The following is a 26,712-nucleotide window of genomic DNA, read 5'->3' as shown; positions in this document are numbered from 1 at the left end:
GCGCTCATGGAGTAAACCGCATCTAGGCTTTGCTCCAAACCTTTTACGTTTTTTTTAACCTACAAACACCCCTTAAACTTATTTTAAAGGGGTCTAAAAATATAGAATTTTTTTTTTAAACTATTTGAATTATTCTCAACTTGCTGAAATGTCTAAAGCAAAAGAACCGAAACAGACGAGAGAACCGTTAACTTTAGAAGTTGTTGTGAAGTTTATAGACGCTAAATTTGATGAGTTGGAGAAAAAATTACTTGGAAGATTCTCACAGTATGACGATCGTTTGAGATCACTCGAAGATAAGTTCCTGACCCTTTCACGGGAATCAAATGAACAACAAGCAAGCATTTTGGTTCTTGAAGAAGCTGCTCGTAAGAAGGATCGTATAATCGAAAAAATGCAAGAAGAGCAAACTTCGACGATCCAACAGAAGGATCTCTATAAAGCTAAAATTACTGATTTGGAAAATCGTTCTCGAAGACAAAATCTTCGGTTAATTGGAATCCCGGAAAAATTTGAAAGCGGTGATCTGACCGTTTTCTTCTCCAAATTTCTAGTGGATGTCCTGGGCGAAGAAGTCCTGGATAACCCCCCGTTAATCGATCGGGCACACAGAGTATCCAGATATCGGGCAGATTCAAGTCTGAAACCACGGCACATAATTCTCAGGATCCATTATCCTCACATTAAAGAACGACTGATTCATGCGGCTCGTAAAAAAGGTATGATAACCTATCAAAATTTTAATTTTCGCATTCTGGAGGACTATAGCCCCGAAGTACTACGGGCTAGGCTGGCTTTCAGATCGGTTATGTCGAATTTTCACCAGAAAGGCTACAAGCAAGCGTTGCTGTTTCCAGCACACCTGAGAGTCACCCTTCAAGATGGATCTTTTCGGCCGTTTAAATCGCCAGCGGATGCTCAAGGTTTCCTGGAACAATGACATTTGATCGGGCTGATCAATGTAATTTAGCCTACAGATTTGGATCTGTTATAGATTGACGTTTGGGTTCTTTTTTGATACGGTTCACATGTATTTCTTATATACGATTAAAGCTCTCTTTTTTCTACCGGGTTTATTCCGATTTTATATTTTTATATATTATTAACCGATTAATGTTGAAGATGACCTATTAGGGTTATTTTTTTCTCTTTTTTTTAAATCGATATACGCTCTTTTTTTTACATTTTTAGCATTTGAATATTAAGATTTGGAAGAATAAAATGGCGTTTCTTCTTCCCGACAGACTCCAGTGTTTGTAGCGTCATAACTGTTTTGATCTGTTTGAAAGTGTTAAACCTTCATTTATTGTTTTAATTTTTTAACCCTTTTGTTTATATACATTTATAACACTAATTTTATATTTTATATTTTAATTTTTCCTATATCAACCCTTTTTTTATAATGTGGGTTGTTTGTATTTTTTTAACTTTGTTACGTTTGAGTTGCTGTCTTGAGACAAGGGGGTAATTTTAGTATTAGATCGCTCGCTTGCCTCTGTTTGGCTTTTTTCCTGGGGTTTTGAGGGTGGTGGGAGGGAGAGTTTTCTTTTTTTTCTTTTTTCTGCTTGCTTTTTGCTTAGTTTTACTTCATGGGCTTATATGAAACTACAAAAATGGCTGCAGTGCTGTGACTTCCGGTTTCCCTTTGAACTTACTTCCCCCTTCCGGGTTCACGAGTTCACTTTTCTTTCAAACCTATATGTTAACTGTAATATGTATTGTCAATATGGATAAGACTATTAACTTTGTTTCTTGGAATGCTAATGGTTTAAATCATCTGATCAAACGGAAAAAAGTATTCAAAGTATTCCATAGAATGAATGCGAATGTTATTTTTGTACAAGAGACTCATGTTAGGAAGGTGGATAGTCAGAGGTTGTTTAGGTTTTGGAAGGGCCAACAGTATCACTCAAATTCGCAAGCCAAAGTGAGAGGTGTTTCTATTTTTATAGACTCATCAACTGCTTTTATACATTATGAAACAATTTCAGACCCGCAAGGTAGATTTTTGCTTATTACTGGGTTGCTTTTTAATCAAAAAGTTGTTTTAGTTAATGTTTATGCTCCAAATACTGACTGTCCTGAATTTTTTAAATGTTTATTTACATCCTTTCCTAATCTGAATCAATACAGATTGATAATGGGCGGGGATTTTAATTGTTGTTTAAACCCTTTGATGGATAGATCCAAACCCATTCAAACTTTTCCGAACAAATCGGCTTCTCTTATTAATTCTTTTATGATTGATTCAGCTATCTGTGAAATCTGGCGTTTTCTACACCCTAATGATAAAGAGTTCTCATACTTTTCCCATGTGCATCATAATTACTCAAGGATTGATTACTTTTTCATTGATCAGCATTTCCTTACAGATGTTATGGATTGCAAATACGACTCTATTGTTATATCTGATCATGCACCTTTGAAGTTATCTATTAAGGTGACGGATTCACATATTAGTACTAAAAGTTGGAGGTTTAATTCTGTTTTACTGCAGGACTCTGACTTTATTAACTTTATTAAACAGCAAATTGATTTGTTTTTCTCAATAAATTCCACAGCAGACATCTCTAGTGGAACTCTCTGGGATACTTTTAAGGCATATATTCGTGGACAGATTATTTCATATTCTGCCGGAGTTAGGAAACGAACTAATTCTAAAATATCAACATTAGTTGATAAAATTAAGGCAATTGATAAGATTTACGCATTGACCCCTAGTAAAGAACTTTATAAAGAAAGGGTGGAACTTCAAATGGAGCATAGTTTGTTATTAACCTCTTCGATTGAAAGTCAGTTAATTAAATCGAAAGCTCAATTTTATACATATGGAGATAAGTCTGGTAAATTACTAGCTAATCAATTGAAAATTGTTTCGGATAAGCGACAAATTACTAAGATTCGTAAACAAGATGGTACTCTGACGATTGATCACAAAGAGATAAATACAGCCTTTCAAGATTTTTATAATTCTTTATATCAATCAGAATGTACTAAAGACTCTTCTATAATGAGTGAATTTTTAAGGAAATTGAATATTCCAAAAGTAACTGCTGAGGATAGTGTATTTTTGGATACACCTATTACGGAGTCTGAAATAGAAAAGGCCATTTTCTTAATGAACTCGGGTAAAGCTTCGGGCCCAGATGGTTTTTCTGCAGAATTTTAAAAATCCTTTTCTTCTATACTTTCTCCTTGGCTTTGTAAAATTTTTAAAGATGCATTAAGTATAGGTAAACTACCACAATCTTTTTATGAAGCTTCTATTTCCTTAATTCTTAAAAAAGATAAAGATACCACTGAATGTGCATCTTATCGGCCTATATCTTTGCTGAATATGGATTTTAAGATTTTCAGTAAAATCTTGGCTATTAGATTAGAACATATATTGCCTCGGATTATTTCTGAGGATCAGACTGGATTTATTAAAAATCGTTATTCATCTTTTAATATTAGGAAATTAATTAATATTGCTTATACTTCTTCATCTAAAATCCCAGAATGTGTCATTTCCTTAGATGCCGAAAAAGCATTTGATAGAGTCGAATGGTCATATTTATTTAATACTTTGCAACATTTTAATTTTAGTTCAAAATTTATATCATGGATTAAATTAATATATCAGAAACCTTTAGCTTCGGTTTTCACTAATAATCAAAGATCCCCTTTTTTCAGTTATTTCGGGGTACAAGGCAAGGTTGTCCTCTAAGCCCTTTATTATTTGACATTGCTTTGGAACCCTTGGCTATAGCTATTCGCGAATCACCCAATATTTTAGGTATTACCCGTGGGGAGACGATGTATAAGGTATCATTATATGCAGATGATTTGTTATTATATATATCTGATCCTGAAAGATCTATTCCTGCTATTTCTTCTTTGCTTGCTCAATTTAGTAACTTCTCTGGGTATAAATTGAATTTTAATAAGAGTGAACTTTTTCCATTAAATATGCATACTTCAATTTATAATCGGGTACCATATAGAATTGTCACAGACTATTTTACTTATTTAGGTATTAAAATTACTAAAAAACATAAAGATTTATTTAAAACTAATTTTTTGCCTTTAATAGATCAAATTAAGCAACTTGCTAATAGGTGGTCTCCACTATCTATGTCTTTGGTAGGTAGAATTAATGCCATTAAGATGATGATACTACCTAAATTTTTATATCTATTTCAAGCATTACCAATTTTTATTCCTAAATCTTTCTTTGATATAGTTGATTCTATAATATCGTCGTATTTGTGGCAGAACAAAAATCCTAGGTTAGCTAAAAAATATTTACAGAAGCCTAAAAAGGAGGGCGGCTTGGCTCTACCAAATTTAAGATTTTACTATTGGGCAGTTAATATACGGTATTTGATATTTTGGATACAAGAATTGACTACAGTTGCTGGCCCACAATGGGTAAATTTGGAATGTAAATCTATGCAAGATTTCTCATTGATTTCAATCTTAGGATCTTCACTTCCCTTTTCGTTATTTAAAATGAATAAACAGATAACTAATCCTATAGTCAAGTATACATTACGAATCTGGTTTCAATTTCGTAAATTTTTTGGTTTGAATAAGTTTATACTGTCAAGTCCTATAACATCTAATTACTTTTTTCGACCATCTTCCATAGATCAAGCCTTTTATTTATGGAAAACAAAAGGTATAACATGTTTTCGTGATCTGTTTTTGGATGATAACATTATGTCCTTCGAACAGTTATCTAATAAATATAATTTATCTAAAACCCATTTTTTTAGATATCTACAAGTTAGAAATTTTTTATATAATGAACTAAAGTCTTTTTCGAAAGAATGTCCATTGGACATTACAGAAAGAATTTTAGCTCTTAATCCTTGTCAAAAGGGTCAAGTTGCTATCATTTATAATATGATTATGAATCTACAACCAGATATATCTGAAAAAATTAAGAAGGAATGGCAGGAAGAACTGCATTGCCTTATTTCTACTGAGCAATGGGAAAAAAATTTATTATTGGTAAACTCATCCTCTATCTGTGCTAAACATGCTCTAATACAATTTAAGGTTGTACATAGAGCTCATATGTCCAAAGATAAACTTGCTCGATTTTACTCGTATGTTAATCCAACCTGTGATAGATGTCATTCTGATATAGCTTCGTTGACTCATATGTTTTGGTCTTGTCCTTGTTTACAAAACTATTGGAAAGATATTTTTAATATTATTTCAAGAGTTTTAAATATTAATCTCCAACCACATCCTTTTACTGCAATTTTTGGCCTACCAATGATGGATAATAAGTGTTTATCCGCTTCATCCCAACGAATGACTGCATTTATTACACTAATGGCTAGAAGATCCATTTTACTGAATTGGAAAGAAGCCAATCCTCCAACAGTATTTCAGTGGTTTTCCCAAACTATTTCCTGCTTAAGCTTAGAAAAAATTAGAAGTGTGGTTTTCGATTCCTCAGTTAAATTTGAGGAAACTTGGAGACCATTTATTCAGCATTTTCATATGAATTAAACGGTCTGATCCTGAACCTTATTGTCACTATCCTGAATTGTGTGGATGGAGGTTGGGAGTCATAGGCACTACTGTATATATATAACATTATGCGATTGCCCATGTTGGTTAGTTTTTTTTTATTTAGTTGTTGTTTTTTTGGGGGGGGTTTCTCTTAATCATTTATATTATAATATGAGTTTGAGAGATTCTATGTATGGATCAATATATATTCGAATGTTAATCAATCTATTATACTCTCAAATGTCTTGTAACAATATTTTTCTTCTGTTTTTTTTTAAATTAATAAAAAGATTTGAAAAGAAAGAAAGAATATAGACTTAATAGTAAGTCTCTTGGCAGTGTGGAAGATCAGCGGGATGCTGGGATCAAAGTCCATTGGACACTCAAAGCTGTTGTACAGGTTGAACTTGTGGTTAAAAAGGCATACGGTGCACTGGTCTTCATCAACCGTAAGACTGCGTTGAAGAGCCAACAGGTAATATCACAGCTATATAACATTCTGCTCAGACCCCACTTGGTGTACTCTGCTCAGTTCAGGTCCCCTCACTCCAGGATGTATGTGGAAATTATAGATAAAAGTGCAGAGGAGATTACAAGGATCTGGCCTGGTTTGGGGAGCGTGCCTTAGTTGAGTACATTGTGTGAACTGGGCTTTTTCTCCTTGGAGCGACGGAGGATGAGATGTGACCTGATAGAGGTGTATAAGATGATAAGAAACATTGATCGCGTGAATAGTCAGAGGCTTTCTCCAAGAGTCTGAAACACTGACAGAAGAAAACACAATTTTTATGAGGTTAAAGGTAAGTACAGAACAGATGTCAGGGGTGAGTTTTTATTTTACTCAGTGAGTGGTAAGTGCGTGGAATGGGCTATCGCCGGCGGTGGTGAATACGAAGACGATAGGGTCTTTTAAGAGACTCCTGGAAAGGTACATGTTGCTTAGAAAAATAGAGGGCAATGTGCAACACGATGTAATTTCTAAAGTAGGCACATTTTCCGAACAGTCCGATGGGTGTGTACAGAAGTGAGAAGGTTCGGGTGGGTGGAGGAGGTTTTTTGATGATGCTGGCTGCTTTACAGAATCAGCAGTGTGTTTAGAAAGGGTTCATGGAGGGTAGGCTGGTTTCGGAGCTGGGCTCAGCCCTTTCCACCTCGCTCTGCAGTTTCTTGCGGTCATGGGCGGAGCATTATTTATATTTTTTAGTGAACCAAGACTTTTCATGAGAACAGGGTAGTAGAAATGGTGAAAATGGAAGACGATAAGACATTTCTTCCCCCTGGTAGACTACTCTGCTGAATGGGGGGGGGGGGGAGTTTAAAGACTGATATGACCGGATTGATAGACATAATGGACGCTTGACAAGTCCCGTATCATGATCCCAGATGGTAGATCTGTCTGGAAGATGGGAGAGAGGAATGTAGGGAGAGACGGAGAAGGAATGGAGCGGTGCAAATGGGCCGGAGAGGGAAAGGTAGTGAGCGTAGAGGAGAGAATGGGGAAGGAGATGACAGGTGACGTGAGATACAGGGAGAATTGTCGTGTGGATTTGACTGGGGAGGACATACGAGGAACTGGTAGTAGGTGTATCATACAGAGGTTTGACCAAAGCTATTAACAAGGGCTCAGATGGTAGACTGGTCTGGAGATGTTGTCGAACCCAAGGAGATCTGTCTGGCTAATTTGATTGTGGAGGATTGATCAGGTCGAGATGCTGGATGCAATGTACACAGATATTAATAACGTCCTAGATGGCATACTGCTCTGGGAGATGATGTGCGACACACGCAGGGATGGACGATTAGATATACGAATGGCTCGGCAACAAGGTCTAGGGTTACAGTTAATTTCTTAGACTGGAAGCCCGTCACTAGAGCTGTTCACGGGCGGTCGGTGGTGGGACCCGCGATCTTTCTCAACTATATCGACCATTTATAGCAGATTATACAATACACGGTAGGTGAGCTTGCAGACGACGTTGAAGTCGTTTTAAACAGTGAAGACAGTTATCTCTTACAGTGGGATCTCGATTCGGCTGGGAATTCGGCTGAACAGGAGAACATGCAATTTAGTTTGCGCTGTCGTATATTAGCAGGGCAAACAACAGAGTTGGACTTTCACGGTGCAGGTGAGGAAACTTGAGAATTGTTAAGGAACAGCGTGACGCAGGGCTACAGGTACACGGTTGCTGAAAGTGGAGTCACAGGTAGACAGTGACCCTGGGGCGTGATGTGGAACAGATGGACCCAGGGCTCGAGGTGCACGGTTGCCAGAAAGTGAAGTCACAGGTAGACAGGGACCCTGGGGAGTGATGTGGTACAGAGGGACCCAGGGCTACGGGTACACGGTTGCTGAAAGTGAAGTCACAGGTGGACAGGGACCCTGGGGAGTGATGTGGAACAGAGGGACCCAGTGCTCGAGGTGCACGGTTGCCAGAAAGTGAAGTCATAGGTAGACAGTGACGCTGGGGAGTGATGTGGAACAGAAGGACCCAGGGCTCGAGGTGCACGGTTGCCAGGAAGTGAGGTCACAGGTAGACAGGGCGGTGGGGAGTGATGTGGAACAGAGGGTCCCAGGGCTCGAGGTGCACGCTTCCCAGAAATTGAAGTCACAGGTAGACAGGGACCCTGGGGAGTGATGTGGAACAGAGGGACCCAGTGCTCGAGGTGCACGGTTGCCAGAAAGTGAAGTCATAGGTAGACAGTGACGCTGGGGAGTGATGTGGAACAGAAGGACCCAGGGCTCGAGGTGCACGGTTGCCAGGAAGTGAGGTCACAGGTAGACAGGGCGGTGGGGAGTGATGTGGAACAGAGGGTCCCAGGGCTCGAGGTGCACGCTTCCCAGAAATTGAAGTCACAGGTAGACAGGGACCCTGGGGAGTGATGTGGAACAGAGGGACCCAAGGCGCGAGGTGCACGGTTGCCAGAAAGGGAAGTCACAGATAGACGGGGACCCTGGGGAATGATGTGGAACAGAAGGACCCAGGGCTCGAGGTCCACGGTTGCCAGGAAGTGAGGTCACAGGTAGACAGGGCGGTGGGGAGTGATGTGGAACAGAGGGACCCAGGGCTCGAGGTGCACGGTTGCCAGGAAGTGAGGTCACAGGTAGACAGGGCGGTGGGGAAGACGTCTGACACGCCGCCCTTCATCAGTCAGGGCAATGAGTGCAGGAGTATGGAGGTCACATTGGAATTGTACAAGTCGTTAGTGAAGCTACACTTGGAGTAGTTTGTTCCGTTGCCGTCGTCTTGCTCCAGATAAGAAGCCACTGAGCTGGAGAGAGTGTAGAGGAGATTTAAAAGGACATTTTAGGAACTAGAGTAACTGAATTCTGGTGATAAGTTAGACCGGTTGTCAGTTTATACCTCGGAGCGCATAGGTGACCTTACGGAGTTGTATAAAAGCGCATGGGGCCCAGACAACGTGAATGCACAAAGTCGTTTTCCTCTTGGTTTAGAAAATCGAGAACCAGGGCCCACAGGGATCAGGTGACTGTAGAAGGTGGTGTAACTGGGGACACGAGTGAAACCTTTTCTTTTCTGATTGAGATGGTGGTCTGTCTATGGAACGAGCTGCCAGAGGAAGTGATCGATGTTGATGCATTAGAACTTGAACATCTGTGCGTATAGCATGTGACTCCTTCATACTGACGTTAATGCTGTGAACTCTGACCTGCTTCTACAGGCACTGATAGTCTGGCGGGTCCGGCGGCGACTGGAGTGTTTTCATCCTCATCGATGAGAAGTTCGTGTCTCCCAAGCTTCAGCACTGAGTAGGTGGATGTTAGACTGTCTGGGAGAGAAAGAGAGAGAATGTGAGGGAGGGTGAGAAACTGAAGGCCGTAGAGAATGATGGGAGTGAGGACAGGGAGACAGAGCAGAGAGAGGAGACACGGAGCGAGAAGGCTGAGAGGTAAGGAGAGAAGGTGAGGAAGAGGGGGAAGTGAGCGGTAAAGTCGAGGATTCCAAGTAGAAGAGAGAGGGCAGAACGGATCGATGTGGGGGGGGGGGGGTGGAGGGTGACAGAGTGATGTGATGGGCGAGAATATTGAATAAATTTGGGGCGACAGAGCAAGGCGAGAATGGGTGAGAATGTGGCGGAGGGAACAGAGGGATAGAGGTTTTGTGTGGATGGGGAGAGACCAGTGTGAGAGCGGCAGTGCAATGGAGGGAGAGAGGGGTAGAGTGAAGGGGGAATGGGACGGAGAAGGAGAGGGACAGAGTGAGCGAGAGAGAATTCATGCGAGAGAGGGTTGTTTTTCATAGTTGTATTATTTGCAAGCTTTCTACAATTTCCACACACTGGATATACGACGGTCTTCTGGGGACTAAAATGTTGTGGTGATTTTTGCGCTCCGTTCTGTTTCTTTGTGTCGTGGCTGCTTGCAAGAGGACGGGCGGTACGGTAACGTGGCGGTTTACAGTACCACAGACCCGGGTTCAACTCCCGCCACTGACTGCAAGGAGCTGGTCAGTTCTACCCGAGACGGATTTGCTCAAATCGCTGCCGGCACACAGATTGGTGGTGTTGTGGAAAGTGTAGAACATCGCTGATGGATTCAGTGGGATGGGGATCAGCTGTAGATGGGTGGAGAAATGGCACACGGAGTTTACTGCGGGTAAGAGTGAGGTTCTGAGCTCTGGACAGTCAAATGTGGAGGGACAGGAGACAGTTAGCGGCACGACCCTTCCCTATCGATGTAGAAAGGGATCACGGTTAAACATGTTAAACACATGACTTTAGACGGGCATTTGGCCACGTCCCTTTCATGGGAAGTACATTGACAAGATTGTGTTGACTGGAATTCGCAATGAACTGGGAATTTGGGCTCAGAGTTGGGTTGTGTGCAGACCTCAGAGAGCGGCGGACGCTGGTTGGAAGACCGTGACTCCTGGTGTAATGCAAGGATCCGTCCTACGACTGCTGCTGCTTGTGGCAAAGATGTGGATGGAAATCTGGATATTCAACTAGGCTTTGTGTGTTTACCATGTCCTGCCTCGTAGAGTTGGTGAAATGTTTTATGATTTCGAGGTATAGAGCAGAGACCACCCAGCGGAATACAGAAACAGGCCTACAATGTTGACCCGAATGCATTCACTCTGGTATTAGACATTTCATCTTTGTTAAAAGGTACTCTCTGTGGACAGTCTGTGTCTCTTGTGACCGTAGAAACCTCTGTCAGACCTCTCGTTCAACATCTCCGGAGGCTGCTCAAGACCCTCTAACCAAACCACTCATCTAAATTGTCATCCGGGTCATTCATAAACATCACAGACAGCAGAGGTGCCAGTAACATCCAGAGATACCGATCACTTCATGGCAGCGGAGCAACGTAAATCAATCACAGAATGCAGAATGTTACAGAATCGAGAATGTGCAGTGCAGGCAGAGAATAAGGTGCAGCGGCAAAGGGAAAGCAGATTGCGAGGTCAAGTGTACACATCATGGTAGAGGGTGGTTCAATAGTCTGATAACACTGGGGTGGAAGCTGTCCTTCAACCTAGTGAGACATGCCTTCGCATCTCCCCTCCGATGGAAGATCTGACTTTACTCCATGCACTTCTTTCACAGCTCTACCGCTCCGGGTCCCGTCCCCCTTGCAAATTACTTTAAACCCTCCCGAACCATGCTAGCAATCTGCAAGTTCACCAACCGCGTATTGTGTAATTTGTTACAAACGGTCGATATAGTTGACAAAGATCCTTGGTCCCTCCAGCGTTGCTGGAGGTGATTCTGTGATGCTTCTGGCTGCTTCATCGAGGAGTCAGGAATTATGGACGGAGTTCATGGAAGGGAAGCTGGTTTCCGAGATAGGCTCAGCTCTTTCCACAGCGGTCAGCAGATTCTTACGGTCACGGGTGAAGTGGTTTCAACATTTCGAGTGAGGAACAACGCTCAGCAGTTACTTGCGGTCACGGGTGAAGCAGTTTCTATACTGTGAGTGAGGAACAACGCTCAGCAGTTACTTGCGGTTACGGGTGAAGCAGTTTCTATATTGTTAGCGAGGAACCAGGGCGTTTCATGAGAACAGGGAAGTACACTTGCCGAATAGGGAACTCTATAACGCATTTAACGTTTCTAGTTGGTGGGCTACTCTGTAAACTGGTGGGAGGCACAGCGAAATTTGTCTGACTGATTTGTGCGCATTGGCAGAGATAATCAGTAAGGACGGAGAAGCAATGGAGCAGTTAGACAGGGAGGGCGAGGGGAAGATATGGAGTGTGTAAGATAGTGGGGGAAGGGAGATATTAGATTGCGTGAGACCGAGAGAGAGTTGTCGGATAATTTGACAGGGAGGACAGAACAAGCACGGGTAGTGGGTGTATCGTACGTAGAGTTGAAAAGGGCTATGGATAAATGTTCAGATAGTAGACTGCTCTGGAAGATGATGTGAAAGATCTCTGTCTGACTAATTTAACTGCGGAGGACTGATCCGGTCAGGTTGGTACATGTAATATACACAGATTTAACAAAGTCCCAGATGGTCTACCGCTCTGAAAGTTGGTGTACGAGAAAGGGAGGGATGGCTGACTGGATATAGACAATACACAATTGACAATAGACAGTAGGTGCAGGAGTAGGCCATTCGGCCCTTCTACCCAGCACCGCTATTCACTGTGATCGTGGCTGATCATACAATATAAAATTGACTCGGCGGTGGGAGCAAAGTTTGAGGGTTGAAGTTCGTTTCTCAGACTGGAGGCCGGTCACTAGCCATGAATACCAGAATGTCGCTAGTGGGACCAAGGATCTTTGTCAACTATATCGAACATTTGTAACAGATTGCACAATACGCATTTGATAAGCTTGCACTTTGTTAGCATGCTTCGGGAGGGTTTAAACTAATTTGCAAGCGGGATGGGACCCGGAGCGATAGTGCAGTGAAAGAAGTGCATGCAGTAAAGACAGATCTAACATATAGATAGGCCTTGAGGAAAGAGATGCAGAATAAAGGCTGTAAAGGTAGTAAGGTAGAAGGGCTAAAGTGTGTGTACTTCAATGCAAGACACATCAGGAACAAAGGTGATGAACTGAGAGCTTGGATGCATACATGGAATTATGATGTAGCGGCTATTAAGCAGACTTGGTTGGCACCAGGGCAGGAATGGATTCTCATTATTCCTGGATTTCAGTGCTTTAAAAGTGATAGAAAGGGGGTAGAGGAGGAGGGTGGCATTACTGGTCAGGGATACTGTTACACCTACAGAAAGGGTGGGTGATGTAGCAGGATCCTCTTTTGAGTCTGTTTGGGTGGAGGTCAGGAACAGGAAGGGAACAGTTACACTACTGGGGACATTTGTATAGACTCCCTGGTAGCAACAGAGATACCGAGGACCAGATTGGGAGGCAGATTTTGGAAAGGTGCAAAATTAACAGCGTTGTTATTATAAGTGTCTTTAACTTCCCTAATATTGATTGGCACTTGACTAGTTCCAAGGATGTAGATGGGGCAGAGTTTGTTAAGTGTGTCCAGGATGGATTCCTGTCACAGTATGTTGACAGGCAGACTAGGGTGAATGCCATGCTACATCTAGTATTAGTTTCCGAACAGGGTCAATTCACAGATCCGTCAGTGGGTGAGCATCTGGGGGACAGTGATCATCGCTCCCTTGCCTTTAGCGTTATCATGGAAAAGGACAGAATCAGAGAGGACAGCAAAAATTTTAATTGGGGAACGGCAACTTATGAGGCTATAAGGCTAGAACTTGCGGGTGTGAATTGAAATGATGTTTTTGCAGGGACTTCTAATGCGGACATGTGGTCGATGTTTAAGGATGTCTTGCAGGAAGTTTGGGATAAATCTGCCCCGGTGAGGAAGATTAAAAAAAAATGATAGTGTGAAGGAACCATGGGTGACAAGTGAGATGGAAAATCTAGTGAGGTGGAAGAAGGCAGCAGGCATGAGGTTTAGGAAGGAAGGATCAAATGGGTCTGTTGAGGAATATGGGGTAGTATGAAAGGAGCTTATTAAGGGACTGAGAAGAGCATGAAGTAGGCACGAGAAGGCCCTGGCGAGTAGGGTAGGCATTCTTCAATTATCAAAAGGATGACAGGAGTGAAGGGAGAACCGATTTGAGATAAAAGTGGGATGGAGGCTGTGGAAGTGAGCGAGGTCCTCAATGGACCCTTCGGTATTCACCACGGGGGGGGGGGGAACTTGATGACGATGAGGACAATATGAGTCAGGTTGATGTTCTGGTGCATGTTGATATTAAAGGAGAGGAGTTGTTGGAGTTGTTAAAATACATTAGGACGGATAAGTCCCCAGGGCCTGACAGAATATTCCCCAGACTGCTCCACGAGGGTAGAGATTGCTGAGACTCTGGCTAGGATCTTTATGTCCCTGTTATCCACGGGAATGGTACCGGAGGATTGGAGGTAGGCAAAATGTAATAGGGATAGTCCGGGTAATGATAGACCAGTGAGCCTTACGTCTGTGGTGGGAAAGCTGTTGGAAAAGATTCTTAGAGAGAGAATCTGTAGGCATTTAGAGAATCATGGTCTGATCAAGGACAGTCCGCATGGCTTTGTGAAAGGCAGAACGTGTCTAACAAGACTGATCTGTGTCTAACAAGAGTTCTGTGAGGAGGTGACCAGGCATATAGATGTGGTTAGTGCAGTAGATGTGATCTACATGGATTTTAGTAAGGTATTTGACAAGGTTCAACACGGTAGGCTTATTTAGAAAGTCGGAATGCATGGGATCCAGGGACGGCTGGCCAGGTGGATTCAGAATTGGCTTGCCTGCAGAAGGCAGAGAGCCGCGGTAGAGGAATTACATTTCGATTGGAGGGTTGTGACGAGTGGTGTCACACAAGGATCTGTTCTGGTACCTCTACTTCTCGTGATTTTTATTAGCGACCTGGATGTGGGGGTGGAAGTGTGGGTTGGAAAGTTTGCAGACGATGCAGAGGTCGGTGGTGTTGTAGATCGTGCAGAGGATTTTTCAAGATTGCAGACAGACATTGATGCAATGCAGAACAGGGCTGAGAAGTGGCAGATGGAGTTCTACCCGGAGAAGTGTGAGGTGGTGCACTTTGGAAGGACAAACTCCAAGGCAGAGATCAAAGTAAATGATAGGACACTAGGTAGTGTGGAGGAGCAGAGGGATATGGGGGTACATATACACAGTCCCCTGAAAGTTGTCTCACAGGTAGATAGTGTAGTTATGAAAGCTTATGTGTTAGCTTTCATAAATCAAGGGACAGAGTTCAAGAGACGCGATGTAATGATGCAGCTCTATAAAATTCTAGTTACGCCACACTTAGGGCACTGTGTCCAGTTCTGGTCTCTTCACTATAGGAAGGATGTGGAGGCATTGGAAAGGGTACAGAGGAGATTTACCAGGATGCTGCCTAGTTTAGAGAGTATGGATTATGATCAGAGATTAAGGGAGCTAAGGCTTTACTCTTTGGAGAGAAGGAGGATGAGATGAGTCATGATAGAAATGTACAAGATATTAAGAGGAATAGACAGAGTGGACAGCCAGCACCTCTTCCCCAGGGCACCACTGCTCAGTACAAGAGAATATGGCTTTATGGTAAGGGGAGCGAAGTTCAAGGGGAATATTAGAGGAAGGTTTTTCACCCAGAAATTGGTTGGTGCGTGGCATGCACTGCCCGAGTCAGTGGTGGAGGCAGATACACTAGTGAAGTTGAAGAGTCTACTAAACAGGCATATTGAGGAATTTAATGTGGGGGAGGGCGGTTAGGATTTTATAACTTGGCTTTCATGGGTGACTGACAGAGGTTTAAAAACCATGTGGGGCAAGAGAAGGTGAATGCGCAGAGTCATTTTCTATACACTTGCAGAATCGAGGATCAGGACTTACAATTCTGAGGTGATAGTAGAAAGAGATTTAACTGCAGACCAAAGTGATTTTTTTTTAAAATCAGGCGGTGCTATGTCTTTGTGAGGAACTACCAGAGAAATGGTCGATTCAGATGTATTGGTGCTTCTACACTTGTGCGTATAGCACGTGACCCCCCTCAGAATGGCGTCATCAATGTGAACTCTGACCTGCCTGATCAGTCACTGGCATTTCTCCTGGTCCTGACGCAACAGGAGGATATTCATCCTTAGCGATGGGAAGTTCATTTTGGCGAAGGTTCAGTTGAGAGTAGGTGGGGTCCAGACCATCTGGGAGAGAATGGAAGAGAATGTGAAAGAGAGACAAATAGAAGGGCAAGGGACAGGTAGAGAATGGGAGGGGGAGTGAGAGATGGAGACACAATATGAGGGAGATGAGGAAGTGAGTAGAGAAAGACGTGGAGGCAGAACATCAGAGAGAGGAATGGATGGAGAGAGGAAATAGGACGAGAGATGAAGACATACAAGAGATATACAATTGGCTCTGTGTGAGGAGCAAAGGTTTAATGTTGCTGTTCCTTTCTCGGACTGGGAACCCGTCACTAGTAGAAGCAAATGCAGTTTAAATCTGTTAAGTGCGAACTATGGTATTTCTGTCAGACACCCCAGGGTTGGACTTTCACAACGATCCGGAGGAACACTGAGGAGTGTTGGAGAACAGAAGGACCCGCGGTACAGGAACACGGTTCCCAGAAAGTGAAGTCACAGGTAGACATGGCGGTGAAGAATGCGTCTGAACGCAGACCTTCATCAGAATATCACTGAGTACAGGAATCAGGTGACCATGTTGCAGGTGTACATGACGTCGGTGAGGTCGCACGTGGAGTACGGTGTTCAGTGTTGGATGTTCTGTTCCCTGGAAGATGCAATCGAACTGGAAATGAGTGCACGGGGAGATTTACGACGGCGTTTCCGGGACTCCAGGGACTGAGTTAGGGAAAGGGGTTGGGTTGATTGCAACTTTATTCCTTGTAGCGCAAGGGGGGGGGGGGACCTTTGAGCGGTATATGAAGCCACGAGGAGCATAAACAGAGTGAATGGGTGCAATTATTTCCGCTAGACCTGGACAATCGACGGCCAGAGCGTGCAGGTATAAGGAGAGAGGGGGAAATAGATTCAACCGTTTGTTACCCAGATGGTGGTCAGTCTGTGGAACAAGCTGCCAGGGAATTGATGGACACGAATGCCTCACACACTTGGGCATTTGGGAGTATGACATGTGAGCCCTCCAGGATGACGTCGTTGTTGCATCACTGACCTGTTTGTATATTGATGAGGGGTTCGACTTTCCGAATATTCAGTTCGGTGTATGTGGACGTCAGCTGGTCTGCGAGAGAGAGATAGACAAGGAAGAGTGAGTGCGGTAGAGAATCGGGGACAGTGAGGTGCAGAGGGAAAGGAAGAGAGTACAGACAGAGAGGGAAGAGAAGGTTGGGGACAGCGAGCGGGATGACGGGAAAAAGGCAAGCATGGGAAGCAAGACGGAGTACAAAGACAGAGAGGCTGAAATGGATGGATGGAGTGGTTGAGAGAGGGGTGATCGAAGAGGGGCGATGGGCGGGAAAATGGAATAGAATGGGGGCAGAGAACAAGGAGAGATAGGGGAGAAAGGGGAGAAAGTGTGGTGAAGGGAGTGAGGTTGTCAGCGCGGAGAGTAGGATTCAGAGGCGAGACAGAGGGGTGAGAGAATAGAAAAGAAAGGGTGAAGAAATGTGGGAGAGGGCGGTTGGAAGAGACAAACGGAGTGAGAGAGTGAGGGAAAGAGTGTAGAAGGGAGAGCGAGAGTGAGAGACCGGAGGACGGTGACAGACGGAAGAGGATTGAGAAAGTGAGCAATGAGAGCGGGAAGAGATAATGGGGAAGAAGGAGTAGAGAGATGCTGGGAGATAGTTAGAGAGCAGACAGAATGAGCGCGCGAGGGAGGCAAGAAAGGAGGGAACGAGGGAGAGAAAGGGAGAGAGGTTTGGAGAGAGGGAATAGAGGGAACGGTACCGTGAGAGACATGGTAGGGGGAGAGGGGGTACGGAGAAGAGAGTGGTTGAAGGAGTGAGGGCGAGGGGAGGTGCGTTAGAGAGAGAGCAGCATGGGGAGAATGGTGAGAGAGCAAAGAGTGAGGACAAAAGAAGGGAGAGTGGATGAGATGGGAAAAGAGGGATCGACGAGAGAAGTGAAAGGAAACAGATGAATGAGCGTGAGAGAGAAAGAGAGAGAGAAGGTGGGACGAGATAAGGCTTGTGCAGAGTGAGAGGTGGGAGAGGAGAGCGGAGAGGCTTGAGGAGATTAAAATACATTTTAGAGGTCTCCCTCATCACGACATTTCTAATTGCCCTCTCTAAACACCACCCTTCCCACGGGGCTCATTATTCACCAGTCATTTCACAGCCCCGCCTCCTTTCGCCCGCTGAACGCTCCCCCCTCAGTCACCATTCCACCCCACCGCCCCGACCACGACACTTCCACAGCACTGCCCCTCCCATGCCGTTCCGTTCTCCCACATCACTCTCTCTACACCTCACTCCACACTGCTGCCTCTATACCGCCCTCCTATGCCGGTCGTTCCACGCCACCCTTCACAAAGCGCGCCACTGTCACTGACCCACCACCCCCTCACATTGCTCCTCCTAGTCGCCTCTCCTGCGCGCTGCCTCCGACATACTCAAACTGCGAATCATTAGGGTCAGCTGACAGTTTGCCCTGAGGTTTCACGACAGGAATGGACACATTACATGATCACAGTCAAGGCAAAAGTAATGAAACTGACCTCCATCTTTAGGGAACTGGGGCACAGAGAGGGTCCTGACTTTCGGCCCCACGTACGATACAGCACGTTCAGAAATTTGCTGAGGCTCTCTCATCATCGACGCAGCACGGACACCCGGGATTGGACACGGAGTGACCCTCCCTCCACACCGCACCATCACACACTCCCGGTGTCAGACACAGAGTGAATCTCCCTCCACTCCGTCCCATCACACACTCCCGGTGTCAGACACAGAGTGAATCTCCTCCACACCGTCCCATCACACACTCCCTGGGTCAGACACAGTGTGAATCTCCCTCCACACCGTCCCATCACACACTCCCTGGGTCAGATACAGAGTGAATCTCCCTCCGCACCGTCCCATCACACACACACAGTGTCAGACACAGAGTGAATCTCCCTCCACACCGTCCGAACACACACTCCCGGGGTCAGACACAGAGTGAATCTCCCTTCATACCATCCCAACACACACTCCCGGGGTCAGACACAGAGTGAATCTCCCTCCACACCGACTCATCACACAATCCCGGGGTCAGACACAGAGTGAATCTCCCTCCACACCGTCAAATCACACACTCCCGGGGTCAGACACAGAGTGAATCTCCCTCCACACCGTCAAATCACACACTCCCGGGGTCAGACACAGAGTGAATCTCCCTCCACACCGACTCATCACACAATCCCGGGGTCAGACACAGAGTGAATCTCCCTCCACACCGTCAAATCACACACTCCCGGTGTCAGACTCAGAGTGAATCTCCCTCCCCACTGCGCCATCACAAACCCCCGTGGTCGAACGCAGAAGGGTTTCCATCCATACTGTTCATCACACGCTTTTGGAGTCAGTCTCAGATTGAAACTCGCTCCCTCCGTCTTTCTGCCCCACTCACCTTGGGATGCAGCCCCTGCGGCATTTTTAGTGGGTTTCTTATTCATGTAAGTCTCGCTGTCGTCCATTCTGTCGAGGATTATCTGCGTCTCTGAGCTCAGAAAGGGGAAGCAACCGTTGTCAGAGGAAGCCTGTGTTGACAAGGGAGTCAGACCGACGCCAACAAACACGAGTTGAGCAGCTGATAAAGAGGAACCGAGAGCTGGGGGTGGGGAGGTGCCGTGGTGAGGGATTGAGAGTGTACTAGAGGGTGGTCGACAGAGATAAGAGTGGCGGTGGGAAGAGTAGTGAGAGTGAGGAGAAAGAGGTGGATGGAGAGAAGGGTGGCAGTGGGTGGCAGTGGACTGCGGGGTTTGAGGGAAGTGATGGGAGAGAGGTAGGAGTGAAGGGATAATGATGGAGATGAGAAAACGGGAGGGGATGAGGAAGATGGGTAGAGAAATAGAGGGGGAGGTGATTGGGAGAGAGAGAGAAATGTGGGCGCGTTTAACGTGAGGAAGAGAGAGAGAGATGAATTGAGAAGTGCGGAGAGGAGGGTAGGAAGGGGAGAGAGATTGTTACAGAGAGGAAAGCGGAGTGCTGCAAAGGGAGGGGTGAGGGAGAAGGAATGTAGACGATGGAGGGAGAGAGCAAGGAAGAGAGCGCCAGAGAAGTCGTGAAGGGGTCACAGCGGAGACGAAGATTAGAGGTGTCGAGTCGAGAAGAGGAAAAGGAGGAGGAGAGGGTACTTCCTTGCCGGTCCTCTATCGGGCAATCCCTCTGCCGCACCGAAGAACGGGAGAGGATGCCGAAAGTGTCGCGCTGATCCGGGGGATGCGGGAATGATTCACGGAGGTGGCGGAAAGTGAGTGAGTGATCCCGTGACCTCATTCCTCCCTCCCACTCGCTCACCCACACTTATATTCACCTCCCCTTCTCTCTCCTCCACCTCCAAAATCTGCTTTGTCCTCTCCTTGCCCCACCCCTTGCCTCCGTCCCCTTGGTCCCCTCCCTCATCTGTCTCCCTCCCTCTGTCGCCTTCACCTTCTCGCCCCACCACTCCCCTCCATTTCTCCCACATCCTACTCCCCTGCTCCTTCCCTTCCCCACACTTCTCGCCTCTCTCTCCACCCTCCCAATATCGCTCCTGCCCTCCATCCCGCCCTCTGTATCCGCTTTTCTACTCCCCACGATCCTCTCTCCCTCTTCTCTTTCTCCCTCCTCCTGTATCTCAACCTCCCTCCCTACTCCACCGCTACCTTACGTCACCTCTTTCACTCATTTCCCTTTCCCTAACCTCCCCTGTCCGCTTCCTCCCACTATACATATCTCAGCCCTTCGCCTTTCTCTTCCTGTCCCACTTCCCACACCCCACACTCCTCTCTCCCTCTCCCTTTACCCCACCCCTCCCTCTACCTCTTCCCCACCCTCCCTCATCACTCCCCTTCTCTCCCTACTCATATCTCCGCCCGTTGCATCCATCCCTCCCACCCTCCCTTCACCTCAGACAGAGGGACCGCACCCACCCACTCCCCCCACCCGGCACCCCTCCTTTCTCTTGTATCTCGCGTTAGGATGAGTTTCCGATTGTCCTCTGCTGTTCTTTGTGGAGAGGCGAGGAGAGCAAGTGGCGAGTTTTGCAATAGAGGGACGAATGGTGGTGCAGAGGATGAGGGAATGGAGAGAGGGGGAGGGAGGGACATGCAAGCGATATGTGAGGGCGGTAGGTTCATGGGAGTGAAGTGGAGAGAGGAGATGCGCGAGAGGGAATTAATGTTTCGAGAGGGGGAGGCAATCAGCAACGGGACAGGAGGAGATAAGAAACGGGGGGGAGTGGGAAGGGATCGCTGTCGAGTTATCGTGCGGACAGGTTGGAGCCTCGGATCAACATTGGGAGTGGAGTAGAGAGTGCAGGTGGGGCTGAACAATATAGGCAAGAACATTTCTCCCCCCTGCCTCGTGGGTCCCTCGCTCAGAAGGAGGAGGAGATTCTCAAAGAGAAGTTAGAGACAGACGGGGTAGAGTGGTGAGAGGGGGATGTTGGAAGTGAGGAGGGTTGCGGGTTGGCTAACATCTGGGAGAGATCTGCCTCGTCACCCTGTCCTCCACTCCTGCCGTCTCTGACTGTGGGTCTCTGCCTCTCTGTGAAGGCTCGGAAAATCCGGACGGAAATATCCTGGCGGATGGCGGCGCACGGCAAGGTGAGGGATAGAGTCGATTCCCCGGAGCCTCACTCTCCTACTCGCTACAACAACGTCGTCTGCCCTACCTCTTCTTCCACCCTCGCTGTCTCACTCTCCTCTCCATTTAAATCAGAAGTTTTTTTCCCACTCTGGCTCCCTCTCCCTATTCGATCTTTTCCATCTCACGGTTCCTCCCCTCTCCGTCCTCACGCTCCTTCCTCCCTGTCTCTCAGTCTCTTTCCGTGGCCGCCAGCCACGGATTCCCTATCCGTTTCACTTCCTGTCTCTCCCCCACAGGTACATCTGCATCTGTCACAGACCCTCCCTCTACAACTGTTTCTAACTTTCTCTTCCCCCTCCATATTACCCTTCTTGCCATCATCACCGTCTCTATCGTCTCCTTTCTCCCTCTACGACCACCCTTCTTCATCTCTCTCCCCATATTCCTCACTCTCCCCCGACTCTCTTTTACGCCTCTATCCCCCCTCTAACCATGCCCATGAGCCCTTTTCCCACTCCCTCTCTCTCTCCCACACCATTCCTATCCGCAACCTCCTTCCTTTCACCCCTCTCCTCACTCCCCCACTCTCACTTTCTCAAGTCCCTGCCTACGCTCTCAATCTGAGACCGTTTCTCTCGGTTTAAACTTATTATACGATTCGTTCTCTGCCTCCCACCTCTCTATCCTCCATGAATATCCCAAGCCTGCTTCAATTTCGTTCCTCCGTCCAGCTCGCTTACGCACTCTACACACTGTCTCCCTATCCCTATCTTTCTCACTGTGCTTTTCACTCAGCCCTCTCTTTCACTCTCCCCTCTCCCTTTCTCCACCACCCTCACTCTCATACTTACTCTCTTCCCAATCTCTTTCGCCCGCACTGAACTCGCACCTGACGGATATCCGATAACAAAGCGGCCCACTGTTCGGTTTCCTGGAAAGGCGCCCCCGCTGGACAGGTACGTCCTCGTCACCATTTTTATCATCGCAATCGGGATCGGTCACACTCTCCATTGTAAGTCAGATGCGCGGGGAAAAGAGAACGTATCTTTCGAAATGATGGACGTGCAGAGAGGGAGCAGGTGGGGAGTGTCCGCACTGGCGCAGGGAGAGAGAGTGAGACAGAAAGAGTGACACGGAGAAACTCATCAATGCCCATACACACATCCCGGGGGTCAAACGCAGAGTGAATTTCCCTATCCACCGTCCCATTACAGACTCCCGGGGTCAGGCAAAGAGTGAAACTCCCTCCACAACGTCCCATCGAACACTCCCGGGATCCGACACAGAGAGAATCTCCCTCCAACCTGTTCCATTACACACTGCCGGCGTCACACACAGAGTGAGTCTCTCTCCGCACCGTCCCATCACACACTCCCTGGGTAAGACACAGAGTGAATCTCCCTCCACACCGTCCCATCACACACTCCCAGGGTCAGACACAGAGTGAATCTCCCTCCGCACCGTCCCATCACACACTCCCTGGGTCAGACACAGAGTGAATCTCGCTCCACACTGTCCCATCACACACTCCCGGGGTCACACACAGAGTGAATCTCCCTCCGCACCGTCCCATCACAAACTCCCTGGGTCAGACACAGAGTGTATCACGCTCCACTGTCCCATCACACACTCCCAGGTCAGGCACAGAGTGAAGCTCCCTAAGCGTTGTCCGATCACACACACCCGGGGTCACACACAGAGTGTATCTCGCTCCACACTGTCCCATCACACACTCCCGGGGTCACACACAGAGTGAATCTCTCTCCGCAACGTCCCATCACACACTCCCGGGGTCAGACACAGAGTGAATCTCCCTCCGCACCGTCCCATCACACACTTCCTGGGTCAGACACAGAGTGAATCTCGCTCCACACTGTCCCATCACACACTCCCGGGGTCAGGCACAGAGTGAAGCTCCCTAAGCGTTGTCCCATCACACACTCCCGGGGTCAGGCACAGAGTGAATCTCTCTCCGCAACGTCCCATCACACACTCCCTGGGTCAGACACAGAGTGAACCTCCCTCCGCACCGTCCCATCACACACTCCCTGGGTCAGACACAGAGTGAATCTCGCTCCACACTGTCCCATCACACACTCCCGGCGTCACACACAGAGTGAATCTCTCTCCGCACCGTCCCATCACACACTCCCTGGGTCAGAAACAGAGTGAATCTCCCTCCACACCGTCACATCACGCACCTCCGGGTTCAGACACAGAGTGAATCTCCCTCCGCACCGTCCCATCACACACTCCCTGGGTCAGACACAGAGTGAATCTCGCTCCACACTGTCCCATCACACTCTCCCGGGGTCAGGCACAGAGTGAAGCTCCCTAAGCGTTGTCCCATCACACACTCCCGGGGTCAGGCACAGAGTGAATCTCTCTCCGCAAAGTCCCATCACACACTCCCTGGGTCAGACACAGAGTGAACCTCCCTCCGCACCGTCCCATCACACACTCCCTGGGTCAGACACAGAGTGAATCTCGCTCCACACTGTCCCATCACACCGGGGTCAGACACAGAGTGAATCTCGCTCCACACTGTCCCATCACACACTCCCGGGGTCACACACAGAGTGAATCTCTCTCCGCAACGTCCCATCACACACTCCCTGGGTCAGACACAGAGTGAATCTCCCTCCACACCTTCCCATCACACACTCCCTGGGTCAGACACAGAGTGAATCTCGCTCCACACTGTCCCATCACACACTCCCGGGGTCACACACAGAGTGAATCTCTCTCCGCACCGTCCCATCACACACTCCCTGGGTCAGACACAGAGTGAATCTCCCTCCACACCCTCCCATCACGCACCTCCGGGGTCAGACACAGAGTGAATCTCCCTCCGCACCGTCCCATCACACACTCCCTGGGTCAGACACAGAGTGAATCTCGCTCCACACTGTCCCATCACACACTCCCGGGGTCAGGCACAGAGTGAAGCTCCCTAAGCGTTGTCCCATCACACACTCCCAGGGTCAGGCACTGAGTGAATCTCGCTCCACACTGTCCCATCACACACTCCCGGGGTCACACACAGAGTGAATCTCCCTCCGCACCGTCCCAGCACACACTCACTGGGTCAGACACAGAGTGAATCTCGCTCCACACTATCCCATCACACACTCCCGGGGTCAGGCACAGAGTGAAGCTCCCTAAGCGTTGTCCCATCACACACTCCCGGGGTCAGAAAAAGAGAGAAGCTTCCTCTCTGCCCGCTTTCCTCTCTCAGCAATCAACAGCGCTTCGGCCTTCCTGTGGTCTTGAACTCTGTCTCTGCCTCAGAGATATTATGTGTGTGTCGCCAACTGTAGAGCAGGAGGATGGGGTTGGTAGCGGAGGAGAGGGGAGGGCAGTGAAGGGATGTTGAGTTTTCAGTCACTGGTCGGGGGTGATGAGAGGGAGAGAGGCTCAAATCCAAGAGATCGATACCCAGTGGAAGGAGAGCGTGATAGCACCAGACGTTAACACTCCGCCATTACACTCGTATTTCTCTGTGAAAACAGACAGAGAGGCGTTTGAACCGGCCTGACGGAGCCGTGGTGCAGTAGGGGAAGAGGCGCGTTTCGGGGAATGAGGATCTTGGAGGGAGTGGGTGACAGAGAAATACAGGGTGATAGGTGATACAGGGGCTGGCGGAGACAAGGAGGGGTAAATTTAAGGGATAAGGTGACGGAGGACTGTAGAGTAGGGCGGAGAGTCCGAGACAATACTCAATCTCCCTCTGCTTCAGTCGGAATTTCCCCCCGCTTCAAACGGGGACAATCACACCAGTGCCCGGGAAGAGTAGGGAGAGCTGCCTTAACAACAATTGCCCAGTGACTCTCACAGATACTGTGATTGAGTGTGTAGAGAGGCTGGTCATACCCAAAGTCAACCCCTTCTCCAGCAAGGACATGGCCACTATAATGTGACGAACTCCACTATAGGTTTACCGCGGATACAATCTAATTTGCTCTCCCCTGGACCATGGACCACCTGGACTATTCAACACCACCGTCAGGCTGCTGTTGACTGACAACAGCTCGGCGTTCAGCAGAGAAGCAGTTTCAGCGACAGGTTACTATCGATGCAATGCTCCTCAGACAGGATGAAGAGGTCAATACTCCCCAATGCCATTAGGCTTTACAATTCAACCGCCAGGACTTAAGAACTTTTTAAAAGCTATTATTAATGCTTTTTGAGATAGTGATTTAGATGCATATCATATTTTTTACTGAGTTAAGTATTGTATGTAATTAGTTTTGCTACAACAAGTGTATGGGACATTGGAAAAAAAGTTGAATTTCCGCATGGGGATGAATAAAGTATCTATCTATCTATCTATCTATCTATCTATCTATCTATCTATCTATCTATCTATCTATCTATCTATCTATCTATCTATCTATCTATCGATCTATCTATCTATCTATCTATCTATCTATCTATCTATCTATCTATCTATCTATCTATCTATCTATCTATCTATCTAATCCTCCTTTCAGATCCTGGGCCAGTGAACCTCCCTCTGTAACTGGATGATGGACATCCTCATCGGGAAACCTCAGTCAGTTCAGATCGGCTGTGACGTCACCGATCTACAGGTCTGGTCGAGGAAGCAGAGAGGCTACAGAAGGGTTCAGAGAGATTGGGCGAATGTGGAAAGAAGCGGCGGGTGGATCACAGTGTCGGAATGTGTATGGCCAAGCACTTTGTTAGAAGATATGAAGGCATAGACTGTTTAATAAATGGTGAGAGAATTCAAACACATGAGTTCCAAAGGGACTTGGTAGACATCGTGCAGGATACCCTAAAGGATAATTTCCAGGTGGAGTCCCTGCCGAGGAAGCCAAATACAATGTTCGCATTCTTGTCGAGAGGATTAGAATATGAAAACAATGATGTAGCGTTGAGAATTTATAAAGCACTGGTGAGGCCTCACTTTGAAATACTGTGAGCGGTTCTGTGTCCCTTATCTATACCGGCCAGATGAGCTTGCATTGGGAAGGGTTGAGAGGAAGATCACGGGAATGATTCCGGGATTGAAACGCTGATCAGATCAGGAGCGTTTGATGGCTGGAACTCAGAAGAATGAGGGGGCGGCGGAGAGAGGGTTGTTGTTGAAATCGATCGAATGTTCAAAGGCTTCGACAAAGTAGATGTGGAGAGAAGGTTCCCCGTGGCGAGACCGGTGGACCCACATCGGAATGGAGATCCGTCCTTTTAGAACGGAGACTGGGAGGCATATATTCAGCCAGAGTTTGGTAAATATGTAGAACAGGTTACACAGGCGGCTGTGGAGTCTGACTTTAGATATATTGAAGTCAGAGATTGACAGATTGTTGATTACTCAGACCATGAAGGAGTACGGTGAAAAGGCAGGAGATTCGGGCTGAGGGGGACCTGGATCAGACATGATGAAATGGCGCAGCAGACTCGATGGCCTAATTCTGCTCCTATATCTCATGGTCTGATTTTAGGTTCCTGTGTTGCCGGGTGTCAGCATCTCAGTGGATCTGTCCTGGTGGGA

The 26,712-nt window shown here is 47.0% G+C and overlaps 1 protein-coding gene across 1 annotated transcript in view; it reads right to left on the bottom strand.

Moving 5' to 3' along the window:
• LOC140719892 (uncharacterized) overlaps window positions 1-19,099 on the bottom strand; it is a 30,912-nt gene extending 11,813 nt beyond the window's left edge. The window contains exons 1-4 of the mRNA XM_073034818.1: window positions 19,033-19,099; window positions 16,637-16,705; window positions 15,529-15,648; window positions 9,181-9,300 (exon numbers count right to left, since the gene is read on the bottom strand). Coding sequence (XP_072890919.1) covers window positions 9,181-9,300; window positions 15,529-15,648; window positions 16,637-16,705; window positions 19,033-19,099 — 376 coding nt within the window. The remainder of the gene's footprint in view (window positions 1-9,180; window positions 9,301-15,528; window positions 15,649-16,636; window positions 16,706-19,032) is intronic.
• Window positions 19,100-26,712: the final 7,613 nt, after the last annotated feature.

This window comes from Hemitrygon akajei, unplaced genomic scaffold (assembly GCF_048418815.1).
Source record: "Hemitrygon akajei unplaced genomic scaffold, sHemAka1.3 Scf000033, whole genome shotgun sequence".
NCBI lineage: Eukaryota > Metazoa > Chordata > Chondrichthyes > Myliobatiformes > Dasyatidae > Hemitrygon > Hemitrygon akajei.
This window is presented reverse-complemented; position numbering and strand designations above follow the sequence as displayed.